The sequence below is a fragment of the Lissotriton vulgaris genome, chromosome 4_1 (assembly GCF_964263255.1).
Source record: "Lissotriton vulgaris chromosome 4_1, aLisVul1.2, whole genome shotgun sequence".
NCBI lineage: Eukaryota > Metazoa > Chordata > Amphibia > Caudata > Salamandridae > Lissotriton > Lissotriton vulgaris.
Window position 1 is genome coordinate 207,875,416 of NC_141691.1, and position 21,714 is coordinate 207,897,129.

At 41.9% G+C, this 21,714-nt stretch overlaps 1 protein-coding gene across 1 annotated transcript in view; it reads right to left on the reverse strand.

Annotated features, from left to right (window-relative positions):
• The window catches only part of GRIA3 (glutamate ionotropic receptor AMPA type subunit 3), a 1,215,811-nt gene that overhangs the window by 384,203 nt on the left and 809,894 nt on the right, over window positions 1–21,714 (reverse strand). Inside the window, exons 8-10 of the mRNA XM_086918509.1 lie at window positions 18,446–18,550; window positions 12,419–12,526; window positions 11,790–11,996 (exon numbers count right to left, since the gene is read on the reverse strand). Of these exons, the coding sequence (XP_086774635.1) occupies window positions 11,790–11,996; window positions 12,419–12,526; window positions 18,446–18,550 (420 nt within the window). The remainder of the gene's footprint in view (window positions 1–11,789; window positions 11,997–12,418; window positions 12,527–18,445; window positions 18,551–21,714) is intronic.

Consider the following 21,714-nt stretch of genomic DNA (forward strand, 5'->3'; position numbering starts at 1 on the left):
GAGATAGCGACCATCTTGGGCCCGGCTTTGCATGTCAGTGATACTTATCACTAATGACATGCAAAGTGGCGTGCCAAGATGTTAGCGACTGGAAACAGTCCCTAACATCGCTACCTTCTATTACCAACTTTTGGAGATATTCGCACTAAGCGCGAATATCTCCAAAAGCTAACACCTGCCCTGAGCAGGTCTTAGCCATGTTATCCAATGGGAGGTGGATAACATGGCTAAGAGCATTAGGTCGATAATACATGAATATCGCTGACTTTTCTGCGATAATAGCAAGGTTTATCTGCGATAAAAATCGCCGATGTGCGGCGATAATTTTTGTCTCTAAACAAGTTATAGACAAAAATTATCGCTAGTTGTTAGTAATATGCCCCCGGGTTTTTGCTTGCAGAAATCGGGAGGCGGGAGACTAGCACTGAAATCAGTACTCACACGCCTGAATCAGGAGGATTGGCATGTCTGAATTCTCTACAGCTGGGGCCATAAACTACATCCGCAGGGGTAGGTGATAGCCTGGGACCAGCCTGGCATCTAAAATGGCTGCCGTGCACGACAAAATTGTGGCATTCGAAAAAAGGCAAGATGGCGCAGCCGCTGGAAGAGATATATCAACATATATCAGCCTCCTCAGCCACCCTCAGGAAACATAGGGGATTAGGATATGTCTCCCGCACCCCCTTATACCTAGTACTTTAATTAACGAAGCACAAAATGGCGAATTCCCGTTTCGCTACCAGTTTGCGGCCCAGTTCGCGGCCCGTGAAGCGCTTCTACCGTGAAAAATCATTTTTTTTTTATTTTCCCCACGGGACCCTTTAATAACCCCAACAACATTCCTAGGGGGTCAAGAGGGGGATACCTTGCCCCCTTTCATTAAATTCCCCCTTAGTTTTTCACCTTTTCTTCTCTCTCGATCCTACCGAGAGACAAGATGGCGGCCGCTCCGGACTGTCACGCAGCAAAAAAAAAAAAAAAGCTCACGCACAGCCGCTGGAAGAGATGTATCAACATATATCAGCCTCCTCACCCACCCTCAGGAAACATAGGGGATTAGGATACGTCTCCCGTACCCACTTATAACTAGTAATTTAATTTACGAAGCACAAAATGGCGAATTCCCGTTTCGCTACCAGTTTGCGGCCCAGTTCGCGGCCCGTGAAGCGCTTCTACCGTGAAAAATCATTTTTTTTTTCTTTTCCCCACGGGTCCCTTTAATAACCCCAACAACATTCCTAGGGGGTCAAGAGGGGGATACCTTGCCCCCTTTCATTAAATTCACCCTTCGTTTTTCACCTCTTCTTCTCTCTCGATCCTACCGAGAGACAAGATGGCGGCCGCTCCGGACTGTTTAGAATGTTGACAGACACCGGAGAGCCAATCAGCTTTCTGCGCGCAAAGTTCCGATAAGCGAAAAGTAAGCGGACCGGATCGCTGCCCAGAGCGCTGTTACAGATATATATCTTGATTTAAACGTTAATTTCTCAAAAACTACTGGAGCACATATATTGAGACCTAGCAAAGGCACATCGGGCTAACAGTCCCTACAATTTTGCCAAGTTTCGTGCAAATCCATTCAGCCGTTCGAGCTAAAAGTGAGTCCAACCGCCCTATGGAAAACTCAATGCAAAAAACGCGTTTTGGGACCCCCCTTTTTTCTCAGCCCCCCCTTGACGAAACCCCACCAAATTTTCAGGAGCTGCTCAGAAACAAAATGTGCCATTTTCCTGAAAATTTCAGCCGATTCCATCCACAAACGCCAAAGTTATTAGACATAGAATTTTCAAAAGTCCCATAGGGAATTTATCCTAACTATATATACCTACTGGCGAACGCCAGTAGGTAATATATATATATATATATATATATATATATATACATATACACACATATTTAAACATATACACATATAAGGACTTTTGACATTCAAAAATTACTTACCTGTAACACACTGCGATGTAAGGTATTGAAAACCCTAACTACGATGTAAAGACCCGGATGTACTTACCTGCAACATTAAGCCCTACAGATCAAATCTGGGGTGTAATGGTGGCATACCACTCAGCTTGTGAAAGAAATGTGTTCCTCACTAAGACACGCTGTTGTTAACATTTTTGTTGGTTGGGGTAGCAAGAATTATTAACAACAATATTTAACAGGCCTCCCATATAATTGGATATAAAAAGAACTATAAATATTGGAGAGAGCAACAACTACTATGTGGGACCTGCACTACTCAAACACGCGCCATCTCCAGATTCTAACAATTAACTTATTTTTCATAAGCCTTGACTAGCTGCAAGTCTCCAGAGACATTTTGACATCCATTTTCGATTCAAAATCAGGTCTTTGACCTCATTATAAGGATAGATTTTAGTTTCTTAGAGAAATTTAGCAATGTGCACATTGCAAATAACATTTTGCGCAAATAGTAATTTTACTTTCACTTCCTCTTTATGAAAAGTGTTAAACCTATACCGCCATTGATAATGATTGATTTTTCCAATCATGAGTAAACTCCAGGCCCATGTGTAATCTCTGAATCACTTTAACCCTACACACCCAGATTAACATTCTGCTCAGCTAAAAAGTTGCCCTCTATTTCACTCAATAGTTTAGTCCCCGATGAATGAATATTGGTTTTCTAATGTCTCAGCAGGAGTAAATTACACGAGTTCTGACATGAATAATAATAGGATTGAAGATGGACAGACGAGTGAACTAACCCCTGTGATAGTATTTGATTCTGTTCTGGTACTCTTTGCTTTCACATTACAACCACTATTTAATTGTCTTGTAGACTAGCTACGTTTTCAACATTTCCTTAAAAAACAAAATAGAGCAAGATATTATCAGACAAGGTACTAGTCCATTGGCTGTTGGGGGAGATGCAAGAGGGAAAGAGATAGCTGAAGAGAGGGTTTTGAATGAAATATATAGGTTACATATTCATTGAAACAAAGCTCCATGGTCGATTTCTTAACTGGGAATCATCTTACATTGAAACTGAGATGGTGGGCACAGGTAGTCTGTGAATTAGAGGTAGGTGTTTTCTGAGAAATACTGCAGGCATTTATCTGTTTCATGTTTTGAGATCATGAAAGGGCCAGTTGCGGGCACTGAACTGCAATCTTACTTAAAATACCAAGTGCTATTTTTTTAGCTTGTCTATTTTGCATCTATTTACTTTAAGAATAGCCTAGGATCATTGTAGACAGCTTATCCTTCTTCGTCATGTTATGTTATTTCTATTTGTAACATGTTCATCTCACCCATAGGGGTATAATGGTGGTTGTAAAATAAGCAAGTTAGAACAGCTACGTTTAAATTTGCTTCATAAATTCTGACAGAGATCCTGCAGAACAAATAGGGAGGGGAATTGTTTTCCAACCACTGGGTGTCAGGGATGGAAAGGAGTGGTCGAGAGGGAAAGAGTGACAGATGCGAGATTGGTGAATGAGCATGTGAGATGTGCAGTGAATTTGCCTGGAAGGAACATAGACGTGTACGTGACTATTATTGTAAGAATTATTATTATTACAGCATTTATTGAGTGCATGGCTAGTCGAATCGGATTCCCTGTGCTAGCCATCCCTGCTGGAGACCTGACCAATTAAGCAAAGAAGTAGGTTTTCTGATGCTTTCTAAAACTTAACAGTTTGCCATTAAGTTTCAGGCTAATGGACAGAGAGTTACAAAGTTTTGGGGCAGGTATAAAAAAGAACGTCCGCCTCCTCTGGCCCTCTTAATTCTTGGAACTGTGAGAAGGCCTAACTTAGTTGACCTGAGATCTCTGTTGGCCTTGTGAGGGTTGACAAAGTGATGAAGAATCTGTGGGCCTGCTTTATGTTTGCCACGTTGAGCAATGCATAATACCTTGAATTAATTATTTTGTTTATTGGCAGCCAATACAGAGTTTGCAAACGCTGGGCAAGCTGACTTGAATGTGTGGACACCTAACAACATTCATGCCGCTGCATTCTCTATGACCTGCAGCTTGTTAATCACTGAAAGTGGACTGCCTAAAAACATAGAACTGCCAAATCCAGGTGCAATAGTATGAGTCCCTCTACCACTATTCTTAGTATCTCCAGGGCGAGCTATTTGATAATTTTCCTCAATGATCTGAGAAAGCCGAAACATGTCGCTGCAACTTTTTACACTTTTAGTGCCATAGTAAGATGGCTGTCCAAAGTGACACAATCAGACTTTCGACTTCTGGTTTAGGAGATGGACGATCTCCTAAGGATAGAGGCCAGGTAAGTTAGTCTCATAAAGATAGTTTATTTTCAACTACCAAGACCTCTGTTTTCCCCCCATTTAGGACTGGTCAAGGTTGTGAAGTGATTTCTAGGTATACATAAGAATCTTGTGGAAGAATGCTTATGGACAGGCAGCCAATCAAGGTTACCTAAGTGGGCAGTGATTGTAGTATGAGGAGGCAGGTTGAGTGCAAGCCTTGGAGCTGTGTTCTGGACCAATTGAATAAGACTCTTCATAAGGCATGTCAAATTGCAAACATGCATGATATTTCGGTAGTCCGCTCCACTGATAATGAGTGCTTGGGTCATCATTTTCTGCGCATTTATGAGCAGTCATTCAAAACATTTCTGAGCATTTTGAGAGTGTTAAAGCAATATGCAGACCCAGCAGTGACTTAGTTCACCATAGGAAGTTTATTATCAACACTGATGCCCAGGTTTCTGGCAGCTAGTAAGGGCTGAGGTGGACAAGGTTGAGTCGCCCATCAGGCGATACTCCAGACAGAGGCATCTCTATCGAATAGAACAAGCTCAGTATTAGGCAATTACAGCTCATCCAGTCAAAAACCACAGACAGATAGACCGTGAAGTTAGTCTGGGTAATTGATGTGTCTTCGAGAGTGTAAGAGGTAATATTAAAATTGAAAGATATAACAATGGATTCCAGCAGTGCCATATAAAAACAATATTGCCCTAAAGGAAGATACCTGGGACACCCGGAAGCATCAGATTGAAACGATGGGAGATATACCAATTGGGTCGGTGAGAGAAGAAAGAACCATTGAAGTGCAGAATGGCAGATACCTGCATTGAAAAGGCACTTGAGTAGAATGGCACGTGATACCATGTCAAATGCTGCCAAAAGATATAAAGGATAAGAGCAGCAGTAGCACCCTTATCAATAATAATAATAAGTCAAATGCCACCGTGGCAGCAATAAGAGCTGCTTGTGTGCTATGATTGTCTCTAAAGCCAGCTGAAGAAGCTGATGAAATGCTGGTTGACTAGTTTTTCCATGACCTTGGCTGGGTAAGGAGGAATGGAGATTGGTCTGTAGTTGCACAAGGTTACAGTGTCAGCAAAGGGCTTTTAAGCAACTGCAAGATCATGGAATGTTTCCATTTAAAGTGGTAAGTGGCATCGATAGTGAGAGGTTAAAAAGGGTCGCGATTGTGGGGCCAATGGGTTCATGACCGAGAGAAAAGATGTAGTGTGGACAAAGGACATGCGTGGTCCTCTTGACATTATTCATTGCAAGTTGAGTCAGGATGGACATGACTGACCCCATAAAATAATGTAAATGTAAATGTAAATGTGGCGTATTTGTATAGCGCGAACAGTGACCCGGAGGCATCCCTTCGCTTGTACTCCTACCACAAGGGAACCCCTCCTGGCTTTTCCTTGTGGGGTCTCCACTCCTGGGCATCCCATGGTGAAATCAGGCATCCCTTGTGTATCAGGGGGCCTTTGTGGAGACTAAGCAAGCTATTGCCCAGAGTTGCAGCGTGGGACCCATGCTTAGAATCGGCACTGAGGCAAGAATATCCGGTCAGAGGAATTTAAGCCCGATACCCGCCGAGGCGGGAATCGAACCCTGGTCCCTGGCCAGCGTTCTGCATCACGGTCTGCCGCTCTAAGCATTGAGCATTGAGACACACTTCTCCACAAATATAGAAAACAACATACCAGTGAAGTCCAAAGAGTCCAAAACAGAATGTAGGGATACAACAAAATAAATCAGTTTGATCTTATCAAAGAAGTAACTAGAAAGATCGGAGCAGAGGTCCTGGGATGCAGGGATGGAACTGAAGAGGCAGAGTGAGTGGTAGGTTCCTTTACAATTATGAAAATTCCTTAGTGGAATTGACCCTTTCCTGGATCTGGGAAGTCAGGGAGAGGCGTTTGGCTAGTCTCATTGTTAGTGATAATTGAGGAACTCAGACTTGAAGGTACATTGATTGTGAATTTTATGTGAGCTATACCAGCACTGCTTACATTTTTACAATGGGATTTATGTAGCCTTTGGTCCTCTGTATACAAGTTAGTGTAGGGGGTTATCATGTGGGGTACACCAGGATGTGGTGTGTGTTCAGTGGCATAGCTAGGCACTTTGCCCCCAGTGGCAGTTTCTGTTTTTGCGAGCCCCGTGGCGGCACTGATGAGTGGGGGGCAGAGGGTGCTGACAATATTTCCTGCGTTTCCTGCCCCTGTCGCAAACTCATGTCAGAGGGGGGGAAAATGCCGCCCCCCAAAACTTGTGCCGCCCGGGGCCGACCACCCCCCCTTGCAACGCCACTGTGTGTGCTGTGAATGGGGCAAGGGGTTTAGCTATATTTCAAAGTCAGGTGTTGAAGCCAGTGATGATACTAAATAGTTTGATGGAAGGAAATGGAGGCAATTTGGTGTGTGTGTGTGTTGCAAATAGGGCTGACTGGCATTTGAGGGCTCCCTCCTTTGACCCAGCTCTCGTTGCTGAAAGGGTGGCAGCGAAGAGGAAATAGGTGATGTGTAGCTATGCACCAGAGTAGGATAGGACCTGGACCCCATTGCTGCTCCACTCTGGAGAGGCAACCCTGGACACCTCTAATACTCTACCACCAGACCCCCGTGCTGAGACATCACAGCAACACGTGATGCGGGTACCAACAGACCCCGTTTCTAATCTCATCTCTACGCCTGACGGACATGCAGCACATTGAGGCACAATTCCCACTACAGACTCACTTTTGTTGTTTGAAGTCACACCCTCCAGTTTGCTATATCCATCCTGGTGGTCACCGACCCCAAGCTTGTTATGTTACAGAGCCAACTGCAAGATGCTTTCAAAATTGGCCATATTTGCAACCTAGACTCTTCCAACTATATGTGGCCCTGCAGAACCTATTTGCTAATATGTGAAAACTAAACTGCTGTAAAAAACATTATTAGGTGGTACAAAAGGGGATGGTGATGGACGGAGCATCTGAATCAATCAAACACTCACACCCAGTCAAAAGATCTGGGTTTAATCCATCACCGTTCTTTAGCCCACTCTGCCACCCCAGTTCAGACATGGCTATATGCAAATCAGTCTGACCCTGTGCCTCATGGGCACAGTCCAGCCCGAACTGCCAAGCCATGTCTTCCCTGGACCGGAAACAAGCTTCCGAGGACCGGTTTCTGGCACTCCAGCCATCTTCAGCCCGGCTTGCTTGAAACCAGTGGCAAAGTGAGCAAGGGACTCACGTCTGAGCATAACCTGCCACACTTATGGCGGCCAAAAGCGGTACAAAAGGGGGTGGTGATGGACGGAGCATCTGAATCAATCAAACACTCACACCCAGTGAAAAGATCTGGGTTTAATCCATCACCGTTCTTTAGCCCACTCTGCCACCCCAGTTCAGACATGGCTATATGCAAATCAGTCTGACCCTGTGCCTCATGGGAACAGTCCAGCCCGAACTGCCAAGCCATTATTAGGACCTTATTTGTGCAACAAAAAATGCGGTTAGAATTCATCCCACTCCCACGAATCCCTGTGAAGGTTGTTGGGCATGCTCACTTTGCTTGTTCTGTACACGTCAGGGGAGGGGACAAGCCCCATCAATTACAAGGGTCACAATATCACACAAGCATTATCAATAATACCTTCACAACGGAAGCAAAAGATAAATAGAATGGCACAGTGTAAGAGGAAGAGGAGAACAGGCAGAGTTGGCGAGAGAAGTACCAGCTGAAAAAGAAATAGAGAAGAGCGAAGCAGGATGGAGAGGGGCACAAAGAGGAATTTTAAAAAAAAGATCTCAGGGGAGAGGAAAAGAAAGAAAAGACACTAAGCGGGATGCAAGCGAACAGATTAAAAGAAGGAAAAGGGAGAAAGACAGGTAAAGAAATTTGGAGAGTGAAAAATAAAATTAGCTTACTAGTTGAAAAAAAACGAGTAAGTGAAATAAAATAAGATAAGACTGCAATACGGGGAGCTAAAGGGAACAAAGGCAAACGATGAAAAAGAATAGGACAGCGGTGGAGGGGATAAGAGACATAGGAGTTCTAAAAATAGGAAAACAGAGATTACTGTACAGAAGGGGGCGCACGTGAGGTGTGAATATCAATGTTCTGTTGTCCAGTGTCTTATATTCAGTTATGGACAGCATGTTTGCACTTTAGGATATGCTCTCTGTTCCTAGCAGTATCAGTGACACCAAATCTATCTGGCATTGATTGTGAAAACAAATTAAAGCCCTATTCTCTTCCAAGCACATCTCAGTTTTTTACATCTTCGCTGCATCTGTAGATACAATTAACTTTTATTACTGCCTTAGGAAACTGTTCTGGAGTTTAATTTACTATCAATAATTCCCAGCTCTTTCTTGGAATCTACTGATTACATTTACATTCCTTGCACGCTATGGATAGGTTACATTATTCAAGGTGAATAATTTAGCATTTAGTTATATGAAGTTCGTGGAATTAAAGGTTACACATAACCAAGGCCATTAGTTTGGAGTCATACATTTGTGCTTTAAAGTGCAGACAAAAACGTACTGAAAATCTTTTGGCCCTATTTTTTCGTTTTTCTGTCTATACTGTGAATGCCTAATTTTAGTAGTTGGGGTCGATTGAGAAGGTGGGGAGGGAGGTGGTCGAAGCCTGCTCTGCTTTATTGGCATTCAACACCAAAATTAGATTTGACAGGCAATTATAAGGCCAATAGGTCTAGCTTTAATGTTCGACGTAAATTAGTTTATATGTATTGCATGCACAGTGCGTTTTATCACATTAAAGCCTAAGGTGCTAGCATTGCCAATACTGGTAAACAAGTTGCTTTCTTCATAGAATGCACATAGAAGATAAACAATTGGAAGTGACAGATAGTGCGATGATCAAGCACAGTTTTCAGATGTAAACTCGTGCCTCATATAAGGTGTAAAAATACACCAACTAGCCAATAGCATGAGGTGAGAAAGTAACACTCCTATCGGTGAAGCCAAAGTCCATTCTGTATATATTCTGAAGAAATGGTATCAGCAAGCAGCTGCACCGTCAAGCTAGACCTAAACATGTAAAGCAATTAATTTTACCGCAACATACCGGTACCATAATAACATGGTCAAGCTTGTCTTGTGCTTTTGCAACACTAGCATGCATGCATCCTCCATGTACATTTTCTACTACCAATTATACGTAAGTACTTGCAGGTGGTATTCCCATGATGGCTTATCTTAGTGCTGCACCTTGGAACATTTGACTAACTGGTCATTCATTGGCTGAGATAAATGAATAATGCACTATGTAAAATCTTCTCCATCATGTGTGTTGAGGTCATTCAAGGTGCGGATACCTAACTAAGGGGGTCATTAGGATGGCGGACGGACCTGCGTCCATCCACCACCCCGAGGTTGAGGGACCGTCTGCATGAGCAGCGGCGGTCCCTCCATGCAAATTAGGATGTGACCGCCACCCTGGAGGTCACATCCCAAATCTTTAACCTTGCGGCGGGTGCTGCTTGAAGCAGCACCCGCCGCAAAGCTAAAAATGCATGTATTGCATTTACATGCACAAAAGCGCTGTTCATGTAAATGCAGGGGGTATCATAGGTACCCCCCATGTGCACCCTCCACCCCCTGACACCCTGGGGGCCCGCAACGGGCCCCCAAACTGAAAAGACCACATGCTTTTCCACGGCGGAAAAGCCGCTGTGGAAAAGCATGTTTCCTGCCCCATCCTGGTATGGCTGGCGATGTCTGATAGACACCGCCACCATATTAGAGCTTTTCCAGCACGGTCGGAAGGCGACCGTGGCGGAAAAGCAGCGGACGGTTGTCCCGTCCCCCGATGACCCCCCAGCCATCCTAATCTGGCAGGGGGCCTTTGGAGGCACTGCTGTGGGGATTCTGCATCCTCCGGTCCGGCGGTGGCTTCCGCCGGCCTGGAGGATGCGGAATCACCGCAATCCTAATCGGCCCCTAAGTTGTTAAACACACATATCCTTGCAAGTTTGTTGGCAATCACAAACTTTGAACAACCACATCTCTACCTTGAATATAGCAGGAGCGACACTCCTATTAGTGATCAAAGTAAATCCCTACCCATGGTGGGAATGGTAAGAGATGATCCTAAAAACTGGTGTGCGTGTAGGGAAAGAAGATTCTCCATAAAGAAAAATATTTTCCCTGCGGAGAAGCAAACAAAATGATAGGAAGTGTAAACACACACTGGCGACATTTATGGAAGTAACTTTTAAATTCACAACTTCTATAACTGTTGCCAGAATCTACTGCTGGCATGGCTTCCCAGGGATAGTTCTAGAAATCTCTGTGATGACGAAAAATGTTTTAAGTTCACTTCAAATGTAGTTGTAAGCTGTCTAACTTTCTAGGTCTGCATACTGTTAACTTTAGTTTTATGGAAGGCCTCAAAAAAGTAACATACGACCTAGAGGGAGGCATTCAGCCATTGGCTTCCATTTTCTTTTCATGGTCAGGGCCATGCCATTTCTTGAATGATTACATTGCCCCAGATGTGTTCCCATTAGGTATCGTGATGGGGCTTTGAGTAGTGCTTTTGTTAGACTCGAGCCATTGTGTGCTCTTCCGTGTATTTTAATTGCGAGTTTATCATTTTTGTTGTTTAGGAAATGCTGGCAGTTTGAATGCATTTAGTTGGCAAATGCCCAGCTCTGTTGACATTACACATTCATTTGTTATACATTGTTCTCAAGGTAGTTGTCGGACTTACAGCTTCTTTGTTCTCAAAGTAAAGCTTTCTTAAAGATGCAAAGAAAATGCTAACTCTTTGCCAAAGTACTGCCAAATATACTGCAGGGCCTGCATTTGAAGCCTGACACATTCAGAACACAATCTTCACCTTCTGACTCTTCTTAACACGCCTCTTTGTGGGTCGACCTCAACTACAAGGTGCATACGCCCGCTTCCATATTGCCGCATTGCCCAATGTTTCACTGTACATGGTCTGCTCTTTCAATGGGACAATGACCAAAACTATTTTTTTAAAAATTAGAAGAAGAAGAATGTGTGATATTTCTTCGCCTAATGTGGTCTTCTGATAATAAACCCTGTGGTTTGCTGTTGCAAATTTTGCAAAAAGGGCCTAGGCTCTGAGGAAAAATGCACTCTATAAAAAATTATACCAGAATGACATCCTTGTAAAACTGCATGCTTTTATGAACTAACCTCGACTGCCACAGCTGCAAGCATTAAGACGTCACTACTCAAATGAAATAAGTTATTATGGTTGAGCAGCTGTGCCATGTTCTTGGTAAAGGTGACTGGAGACAGCACAACAACACTGTAATACTTTTTTAGAGAGAGATTACAGTAATAGCCGATTCGCTGTTGCACATATACTAGGTCATCATAATCTGCATAACATGCTAGGGCGGCCATAGTTAGCCACCAACGCGAACAACATTTCAACAACTGTAAGTTCATCAGTTGATATTAAAATAGAGGAACATGTTTCCTCAATATTGGTTTATCACATTATCCATTTAAATATTTTTGGCTATAACAAAACACTTACCCCGTAAACAAGCTCTCCCACCATGCCATTCCAAATCTTGGTTTCTGGATCTCGCGTGCCATACTTCCCATCCTCCACAATTGATAACTTGTATTTTATCCTAACGTGCTTTGCTATTTCATAAGCCAGGTCTACGCAGTAGCCTTCGTATCGGTCATTCCCTTCCAACTGTTCGTGGTTTTTCTTTTTCATCACATACGGATTTTCCTTTGATAACAGAAAGTGGAGATCAGAGAAGCCCATTAGTAAAACACACAGATGTAAAATGTGGGAAATTGAAGGTGAGGTTAGCTTTCATTAAAAGGACCCAGCTCTTTCTCTTGTTGTCAGATGTACACGAAATTAGCAGACTTTCAATTCAACATCAAATGTTCCTAGCCATTAGAAAGGGTTGCCTATGTCCTCTGAAATCCCCAGATGAGTCACAAAGCCCCATTAAAGTATATCAAAGCCACAAATTTAATTATTAGCTGACAGAAGCATTTAGTGCAGCAAATAAGAATATATCATTATGTGAGACTATCAATGCTGTATTGAAATCTGAGGAACTTAGTTCACTTGTAATGGGTTTGTATTCTTTCTAATGAAATAATGTGTGTTCCAGTTACAGTGGCATTAGGAGTAGTTACCAGGATAGTAGTGACAACAATCGTCCTATTTTCAATCGACGAGGATTCGTTTGTTGGCTGTGGATCCACCGTGGACACAAACCGTTCATACTCATTCCAGTAACCAACCTAAAAAGTAAAGGTACGTTATACATGGCATATAAATCTTAGGACTTGAGGCACTTTTATATTTTATCTATCAGTCATATTTAGTTTTTTATAATTACACTTTATTGCAATTATTCTTCAATATAATTTTCAAAAAGGATATAGTTTTCATCAGTGCTTAATTTGTGCCAGTGGTTTCCTGTGCTCGACACTGGCAGTTAATTGTCATAACTGGCACTAGTGACAGTCCATCACATGATGGCGCTGTCTTTTTAATTTTGAGCTGAGCACAACAAGCGGGTTTAGTAAATCAATATACATTGAAAATGAATATTAGCAGCCTCTCCTGCTATTATTATAGCTTTATGTGGTCTGAAATAGCCTGAATTGTCACACAAGTAGGATTGCCATGGGTATGTGTTATGTTCATACTGTCATTGGCAGCGCTGGCATGGTATAGCCATTGCAGGCTGCAGTGGTCTTCCAAGAAGGGGCTTGGCACTTCATGTTTTACAAATTAAGAACAGTTTTTTATCAAAGCATTTTGTTTCACTTTATTGTAATGGCAAACGAAGTGATACATTATAAAATCACTATATATTTTCACTATTTCAGGTAACTGTTCAGTGGTGTTAAGCCCACCTACCCCAACAGACCACGCCAAAACCTCGGCATTGTACTTGACGCATCTCTCACCATGAAACGACAGGTCAACGGCGTCACCTCCAGCTGTTTCAACACACTCCGCATCCTCAGCAAGACCTTCAAATGGATCTCCCCGAGTCAAGAAAGACGGTCACCCCCGCACTCATCACCAGAAGACTGGACTATGGAAACACCCTCTATGCCGGCATCAACATATCCCTACTCCGCAGACTCCCGACAATACAGAACACCGCCGCCAGACTCATCCTAGACATCCCCTGGCACGAACAACACCTATGGACACTCCACTGGCTTCCCGTGGAGAAAAGAGTCACCTTCAAGATCCTCACCCACGCCTACAAATGCCTACACAACAACGGGCCAAAATACCTCAACGACAGGATCAACTTCCACCTACCCAAAAGAAACTTCTGATCCACCAACCTCGCTCTGGCCGAAACCCAGCGCATTCACAGAGCCAAGCAGGCGGAAGATCCTTTGCCCACATTGCAACCAAGACCTGGAACGAGCTACCGGCAGACATTAGGCGCACCTCATCCCTGAACACCTTCAGAAAGACCCTCAAGACCTGGCTGTTCAGCTAGAGCAGATCTGCACCCCCCAACCCTCCCCCAGTGCCTTGAGCGCCTCACGGGTGAGTAGCACACTTACAATCCCCTGATTGATTGATTGATCATGACCGGACTCAACAATACAACTAAATGTCCAGTTTCACCCTCAACTGTTTTCAAGCTTTAGCAACCACAACCCTGACTCACAGTACAGTTAATAGCCATAGGTTTCTACTTTCCAACTCATACTGCCCCAACAAAAAGGTGTCTTACCTTGTCATAAACAGGTTTCCATGGCACTCAAACAATGTAAACCATCCCCAACATTACCCCCACTTCAAAAAATATTTTTGCTATAATGACTGACAGCAGATATTCACACCAAAAACAAGTCAATCGTTTACTGGTGAAACATACCTCAACCCTACATCTTATACATATTTGCAACTTGAAACCCATTTATTGCGTTTAAATAAATTCTTGGATTATAGGATGCACACAATAATCTATTGTGCAGGCACTCAGACATACAGCATGTGACTGTGTGTGCCTGCTTTATGTGAATTGATGAAAAAACTAAAATTGAGAAACCACAATGGAAGAAACAAAATCATGGAAAACCAATTTTAAGAAAAGACAACATCAAGTGAATACAATTGTACCACACTTCAAAGAAAACATTTGAAATATAAGATAATTTTAAGGAAACACAATTAAACTGAAGACTGTGGCTGTGGCTGTGGTACCCACAAGCTCATCAAGGAGAACTTATGGATCACTCTTTGCTGGAGTCTTTGGTTGCCTGCAACTACCTGGAGACCAACCAGGCCCTGTTCAATTCTTGGGTTGAAATGTACATGGACATCATTTTCGTGGCCTTCATAAAATAGCATACGGTCCACTAGGTGTTCTATAAAATAGGACCATTTTACCAAAGCAAATTAATCTTCATTGGGGACACACTGATTCTCTTCTGTTCTTCACCTATAAGTGTCAGGACAGGAAAGATTATGCAGGAAGAAGATCATTTTAATCTCTAGTGCCTCTGCTCTGGATTTCTGGACACTTTGCAACAGGTCCACTGTGAATAACCTAATAAAATAGAGTCCAGGAAGCATATAAACAGCTTTTGACACTCAAAAACTCAGTATACCAGTTTTTGTATTTCTCAAACAATCTGTAAGTGGCAAGAGTCCTGAGGGATGTACGTAAACTCAGTAAATTCTATAACATTTCATAGAACATGGCTTGGCTTAAGGGTGGGCCTAGCACCCAACTATGGGGCTGAGGTTTATGATTGCATCTACCTGTAGTAGATTCTGAGGGACAGTGGGACAAATCTAGTTCCTCCCAAATCACTTCTGGCTGGTGGACATTCTGTACTTCCCCTGGAAAACAGGTTATCCTTCCATAATTTTCCTAGCAGGAATATGCACCAAGGTGAAGGAGATTAACTTAAAATATTTTTTTTATTTTGTCTTATAGTTTCTCATTAATTGCTTTATCCTTTGATTTTGTGATTTCACTTTTTGAACTCAAATTTCCCTGGTGTTTGGTCTGTTAATGGGTGAGTTAAACTATGGAACTTAAGCATTCAAAGGTATACGTTCTGTTTCCTGATACAATGCGCGATCTCACTGGTATATAGTCGATATTGTCCCCCTTTGTATGCGTACTAGAGGAACTTTGTACTCCCTCAATCAAGATTCTTTTGTTTTTGATAACACATTGAGAAAGTCTGCAAATCACACCCTTTTCTTGGTGGAACTTTGGTGTCAGCTGCCATGCAGAATTAATTTTTAGGGCTCTTAGCCAGTCTTCATCAGACAGGCCTGACTCTAAATCAAATGAAATCAGGCACTAAAGTATTGTTTAATCAAGGTGGGCAAAGGAATCTGTCAGCATCAGCCCAGTACTTTGTCTTTTACCGACATGATCTGGACGCATGCATTGCATTTATCATTGGATGCATCAACATCAAACATTTCATCTTGAAAAGCCAAATTTTCTCTGCAGTAAACTCACCATTGAAGGTGGTTGACATCTCACAGGTAATAGAACAATGCTGGCCCTGGAGATCCCACTAACAAAAGCAGGCACTCTCTGGCTTCACATCCAGATTCTAAAACTGTCCTACAAAATAGTAAAATCCCTCAGTAAAGCTATGATTATTCGTGCCTTCCACATGGCCCTGTAAAAAACAATTCTTTCTGGTATTAAAACAGCGCTTTAGCTCTTTAACTACTGTCCTGATTTTCAGCTTAGAACCCTGCTGGTCGTTTTTTAGGTTAGCTTGCACACAGTATTAGCTGCCAGTAAGGCTTTGTGTTAGCACAACACACAACGTCCAAGGGGCTTTTGGTCAGCCCTTTTAAAATGTTGGCGTGTTTGGTGAGTTCCCTATAGGCATTGGTTCCTGGATTTTCCATCACATTTTGTTATTGATCCAAGGCATTTCTCAGATTTGTACATTGTCTGAAGTTGTTTCTACTGCTATCAAAATGTCAAAGCCCATTTATGTCAACATTATCTCTTTGGTGTAAAATCACCAGAGTAATTGCTCTTTTCAATAGAATCTGTTTAATTACAGTGTAAAATCAAAGCCCGACAGATCAAATGTGTATAATCCTTGTGTACCTATTTCTGAAGCACTCTTTGAGTACAAATTGTTTAAAGGTGTGAATATTGACGGTATTTGAAACTTGCATTGATTGTTTTTCTGATATTACATCAGGTGCAGAATACATAAACAAATAGAGGAGAATGGCATACAAGCAACTCTCATTTAAATTACTAGAAGTTTTCAAATGCACCATCATATAAAAAAAGGCCACACCCTCTAAGGCAGGCTTCTCCAACAAGTAGCTAATTAGCCACCGGCAGATGTCCAGCTACCTATAAGATGCTCTCCTGTGTGCAACTAAACTTACTAAAATAGAAGCTTTTCATTGGTTGAATATATTTATAGCAACATTCAAGATGAAAAGTGTGCATTTTCAGAACTCATTAGCTGATGTTTCGAGAAAATGGCTGAATTAAAAATATATATTTAAAATAGATATTTCAGTGATAAATCATGAGGCACTGGGGTGATTTGATACTAAACATTTCTTTGCCAGGGGCATTGCAGCTGTGTCTGTTCTGTATTGCCCACAAAGAGGCATTTCACTTTAACAAAGCATTTTTAACATTAACACTACTGCTTGCATTCATGCCTGATGAACTGAGGTGATTACTGCTAGTAATCTTGCAAATGGCAGCAACTAATGTAATTTTGTGTGATGTCACTGTCACAGACGTAAGGATATTAGTAGCTCGGGATACTTTTCATTGATCATAAGTAACTATAATTACAGCTAGGATGGAGTCCCCAGCTCGAAGGAGACAAAACAACACATACATTGAAAAAACTTCATGAGCTGCAGTTGGAAAAAAATACTATCCAAAGAACGAAATATCATGAACAAGACTTTCCTGACAACTCGTGGTGACAAAGCCAACAGGTCTAGCTTGGAACTAAAGAGGTTCTTAATTGATTGGTGTGATTCAGTATGGAATGGCTAAATAAATGGCAGATTAGTGAACGTTGCAGTGGGTGAATTGATCGATCTACACACTTGCTCTGTAAGACAATCATGCTTTTATGCAGCAGTTCATCCACCCATTGAGTCATGCTTGTATTCTCTCTGTCACCCATCCCACAAGCCCAAAATCAACACCACTCAATGAAAAGGGAGTCTTAGTTATACCCCAGACATATTGTCTCTTCTTCAATGCTTGTTTTAACGTGTTGCGTGTCCCACTTGCTGATTGTAATGCGCATTGCTGAATCTGCGACGAATCTCGCTAATCCATCATTTGTACCAAAAATTGAATAAGCAAAATGAAATATGCTCAGTAAATTAAACACTGGTACCTTTCATTCAGGGAAAGACTATGGGAGTGAGCTGTGATCAGGGCTGTACTGACTGGGAACCCAAAGCAGCCCTGGCAATTTTGACGGCCCAGCCCAGGTGGGGTTGGATAGGTACGAGTGTCAAGCACTGCTACTTTTGTAACTGGGGACCAATATTACAGCACCACTGCAAAACCAGCCCACAGTCACAAACATGGCCCCCAAAGCTGCAAAACTGGCCCCCACCCTTCCAGCATCCCAGGGAAAAGCATGATGCCTGCTGTGGCCAGTCCGGCCCTGGCTGTGAGGGCAGAGGGTGGGGCATGGTGCAAGGTCTCCTTGATGTTCGAGCACCAAAGCATCTAACTTACACATACTGGATGCCACTTAACCTTTGACCCTCTATGGCACATATTAAATGCCAACAAACAATCTTTGATCCACATGACAGGCCAGTGATTGCGAGGAAACACCCACAAACAAGGCCTGAAGCGATCAGAAACTAAAGGCATAATTATTGGAAATAGGAAGGCAAGTGTCTTAAATTAAAGGGATTGCAAAGCAGCCCATAAGGACTGTAAGAAGCCCCTTCCAGACAGAAATAGCTGGTCCTAGCGTCACTGTAGCTGGCCTGCAAATCTTTGTTTGGAATTATAGATGATGGACAGTGGTTTTAAAGACAGATCAAAGGATGATATCATATTGATGCATATTCAGTATTGCTGTGCTCCTAAAGTCTTTTAAATTACCCACTACCCATTCTGGAAACGATATTATCCAAATATCATAACATCTCATTAATTATAAGTACATGGTTTTGGCACTTACTTTTCTTGCTTGGGCGGCTTTCATTTCATACACGTCAATCGTATAATTTGTTCTACGCCCATAGGTGTCAAACTGGATATTTCCGGTCATCCCTTGTACTTGCACCTTGAAGGTAAATTAAAATCAATTAAAAATGTAAACATTTCTCACCCTAATTAAAGTGCCAGGCTAGACAGATATCACATTCGATTACATGTTCATATGATGCTTGCAATTAATAAAGTCGTTCGGCCAGTGAGATCAGCAAATTAAACTACAGTTCAGCGCCTAATCATTAAACTGCAACGATGCACATGAAGTTATAGCATGTCACAAAGTTCAGCTACTTAAAAGTTCGACTGGATAAAGGCATTTCTTTTATACCAAAGACAAACATAACATACACTTTTAGGCATATATGCTAAAATACATTTGTCAAACAAAAATGACCTGGTATCTTGGGAATCATAGTTAACGTTTTAAAAAAATAGTGATGGACCTTCCATTTGATGACTCATACAGGACGAGAATCGGAACATTCGAAAGTATTGTAAATTTAACCGTGTTAAGCTCTACAATATGCGTCCTATTTGTGGCTTATACTTAGGATTGACATCCCCTAGCCATCTTCACACACAAATACACCTGAATGAAATGACTCACGACAATGAGCACCACAGTGTTGGAAAAACGTTACTGTAGGTTTATAGAAAATTTAGTAGGCAAGGTAATGGGTTAATTTAAGGCGACTCACATTACCAGGCCCCAAAAAGAGTAAAAGGCCAGAACGACAAAGTATATAAGTCCTTCACTCTCTTTTTATGGACACTGTTTATATCTTTGTTTATTTACTGTTTATGTACTAAAAAGTAATTTGTAGTGGTTGGCAACTTTCTACTACTTTGGTTCCTAACACAACATGCAATCATCCACTCTGCTTTATACAGCTTATCATATGCAATATTGTCAAATAATATGTGTGCATCTCACTGATGGACACATGCTATTGAAGTCCGTGCCCTCGAAGTGGCCATGTTTGAGTCAGACACTGTCCAAATATACACACAGAAAACCAGAGAAGAGCCTGATTCAAAGATGGCTGGCTAAACAGATGAATGATGCTATTACACTTTTCGCACAATATCCCATAAGGTTGATGAGTGGGCTATACAGGGATCCAATAGGAAAGAGGTGGGTGGTCAATACTCATACTACTAATAAAGAGGGTGGGAGTGCTCTATGGTGCCGGTGCCACTTTCCCTATTCATTTTAGGGTGGAGCAGTGGCCAGATTGGAAGAAGGTTTTGAAAATATAAGAAACAGTTTTGTTCATGCAATGGCAGAAGGATTTGCAACATCTATAAGACGTTGTAATCTAACACAGCTATCTTGATGTTGACTCTAAAAGCTACAGGAAGACGCCAGTGAAGAGTTTGAGAGAGAACATGTTTAAAGAGAAAGACTTATTTTAGCATTGGAGCAGGTAATTGTTCACAAAATTGGGGCCTTTAGTTAGGACATAATGAAATTTTGAATATTACCAATTTCCTTAGTAGAAATGGATTTACTTTTATACAGAAGTCAGTTATTTTTAGTTCTAAGAGATGGAAACAGTCTTACTCACAGTACACTTATATATGGCAAAATGGGTGTTTGTATGTAGATGCTTGCTTTAATTGCCCCTTCCAATCAGAAATTAGACCCTAATATCATCATCTAAAACATGTATGGCTAAATTTCATCAACTTTTATTTCACATGCCTATCTAACCACAACAAATCATTTGAGTAACGTCTTTGGACTGATGGTTACTGACACATAGTAATGTATGCTATCAGCGTACTACTGGCATGATGGGCCCTTACTTCTAATGATACCCAGTGACCTCACCTAGATGTATATGTGTAGCTAGATAACTACTTTATAAAGTGCATTACTAAAAAAGAATAGGTCCTTAGGAACTGACAAGTGGTAATCAAAGGCTTGAGTAATCTAGCATAATTACCTATTCAATTTATATTGTATTTTTTCAAATTGTGTTTCCCGTTTCAAGTTCTCCGACAAGAACATTTCACTACCAGACTCATGAATTTGTGGTCCACCACAATGGGGATCTGAAAATACTTTGTTTTTCAGGTTGAGTAGAGTATAACTTTGTCCTAGGAATTATTGGTTGGTGGTCCCATTCTCCCTTTAAAAAAAGTCTGACAGAAGCATGTAAAGGTAATTCTTACATCTCAGGGATGCCAGAGATGGGCATTCTAAGCTAAGGATATATGGTTTTCGCAAGGCCAAATGACAAGTGGAATCCAACATTCTAATTTTTCTGAAGAAAGAACAGTTCTTTTTAGGCCATTCCTAGGCAGTTAACATTAGTATATCTTAGCAGACATCCAATATGGTTTTCATCTGGGGAGGTCAACAGTGGACCAATGCTTGAATTTGTTTATGATTCTTAACAAGTACCCAGTTGCCCACCCCAGCACCATTTATCTGGCCTTAATGAACCTGTTCTCCATCTTTGATTGCATGAATTGATGTAAGCTATGGGAAACCTTGTTGGATAAATACATTTTCCTGTTTTTATGAGACCTGCATAGGGACACCAAAGCGGAGGTATGTTACACTGAAGATTGCAAGGTGACCCAGCAGTTTCCAATTCAGAGAGGGGTTCATCATGGTTGCATATTGGGCCCTTTTTAATTTAATTTTTATATAAATAACCTGCAGAAGATATTAGTGGGTATAAAGGTGGACTTCACCCAGGTGGGACGGCGCGGCCTGCCGGTATTATTGCATTCTGAGGACACTGTCCTTACGCCCGGACCGCGAGGGGGCTGCATACTCTACTTAGCTCCTTCATGACATTTATGGAAGACCGGGACCTGTTAGGCCAATGACTCTAAGGCATTTGTGATGCAGGTGGGACATAGCTCAAGGAAGTCATTTAACTTTAAGGTTGAGTCTATTTTAGTCCCAAAAACCAGTGCTTTTTCTTATCAGCGGATTACACTGGATGCCAAGTTAAACTGGGGACCATTAAAAAGCAGAAAACACGGGGGAATTTTTACATGCTAATACTGCTATTGCCAACTTTGCCTTCCGTTTGGGCAAAAAAACAATAGAATCACTACTGCAGATTTACAGAGCCAAGTGCATCGCACAGGTGACGTACGGTAGTGAAATCTGGGATTATATCGCTCATGACAAGCTCCAAAGAGTTGAAAATAACTTCCTGAGATGGCTCTTAAGTGTACCTCAGGGAACCTCCACTTTTATAGTACACGAAG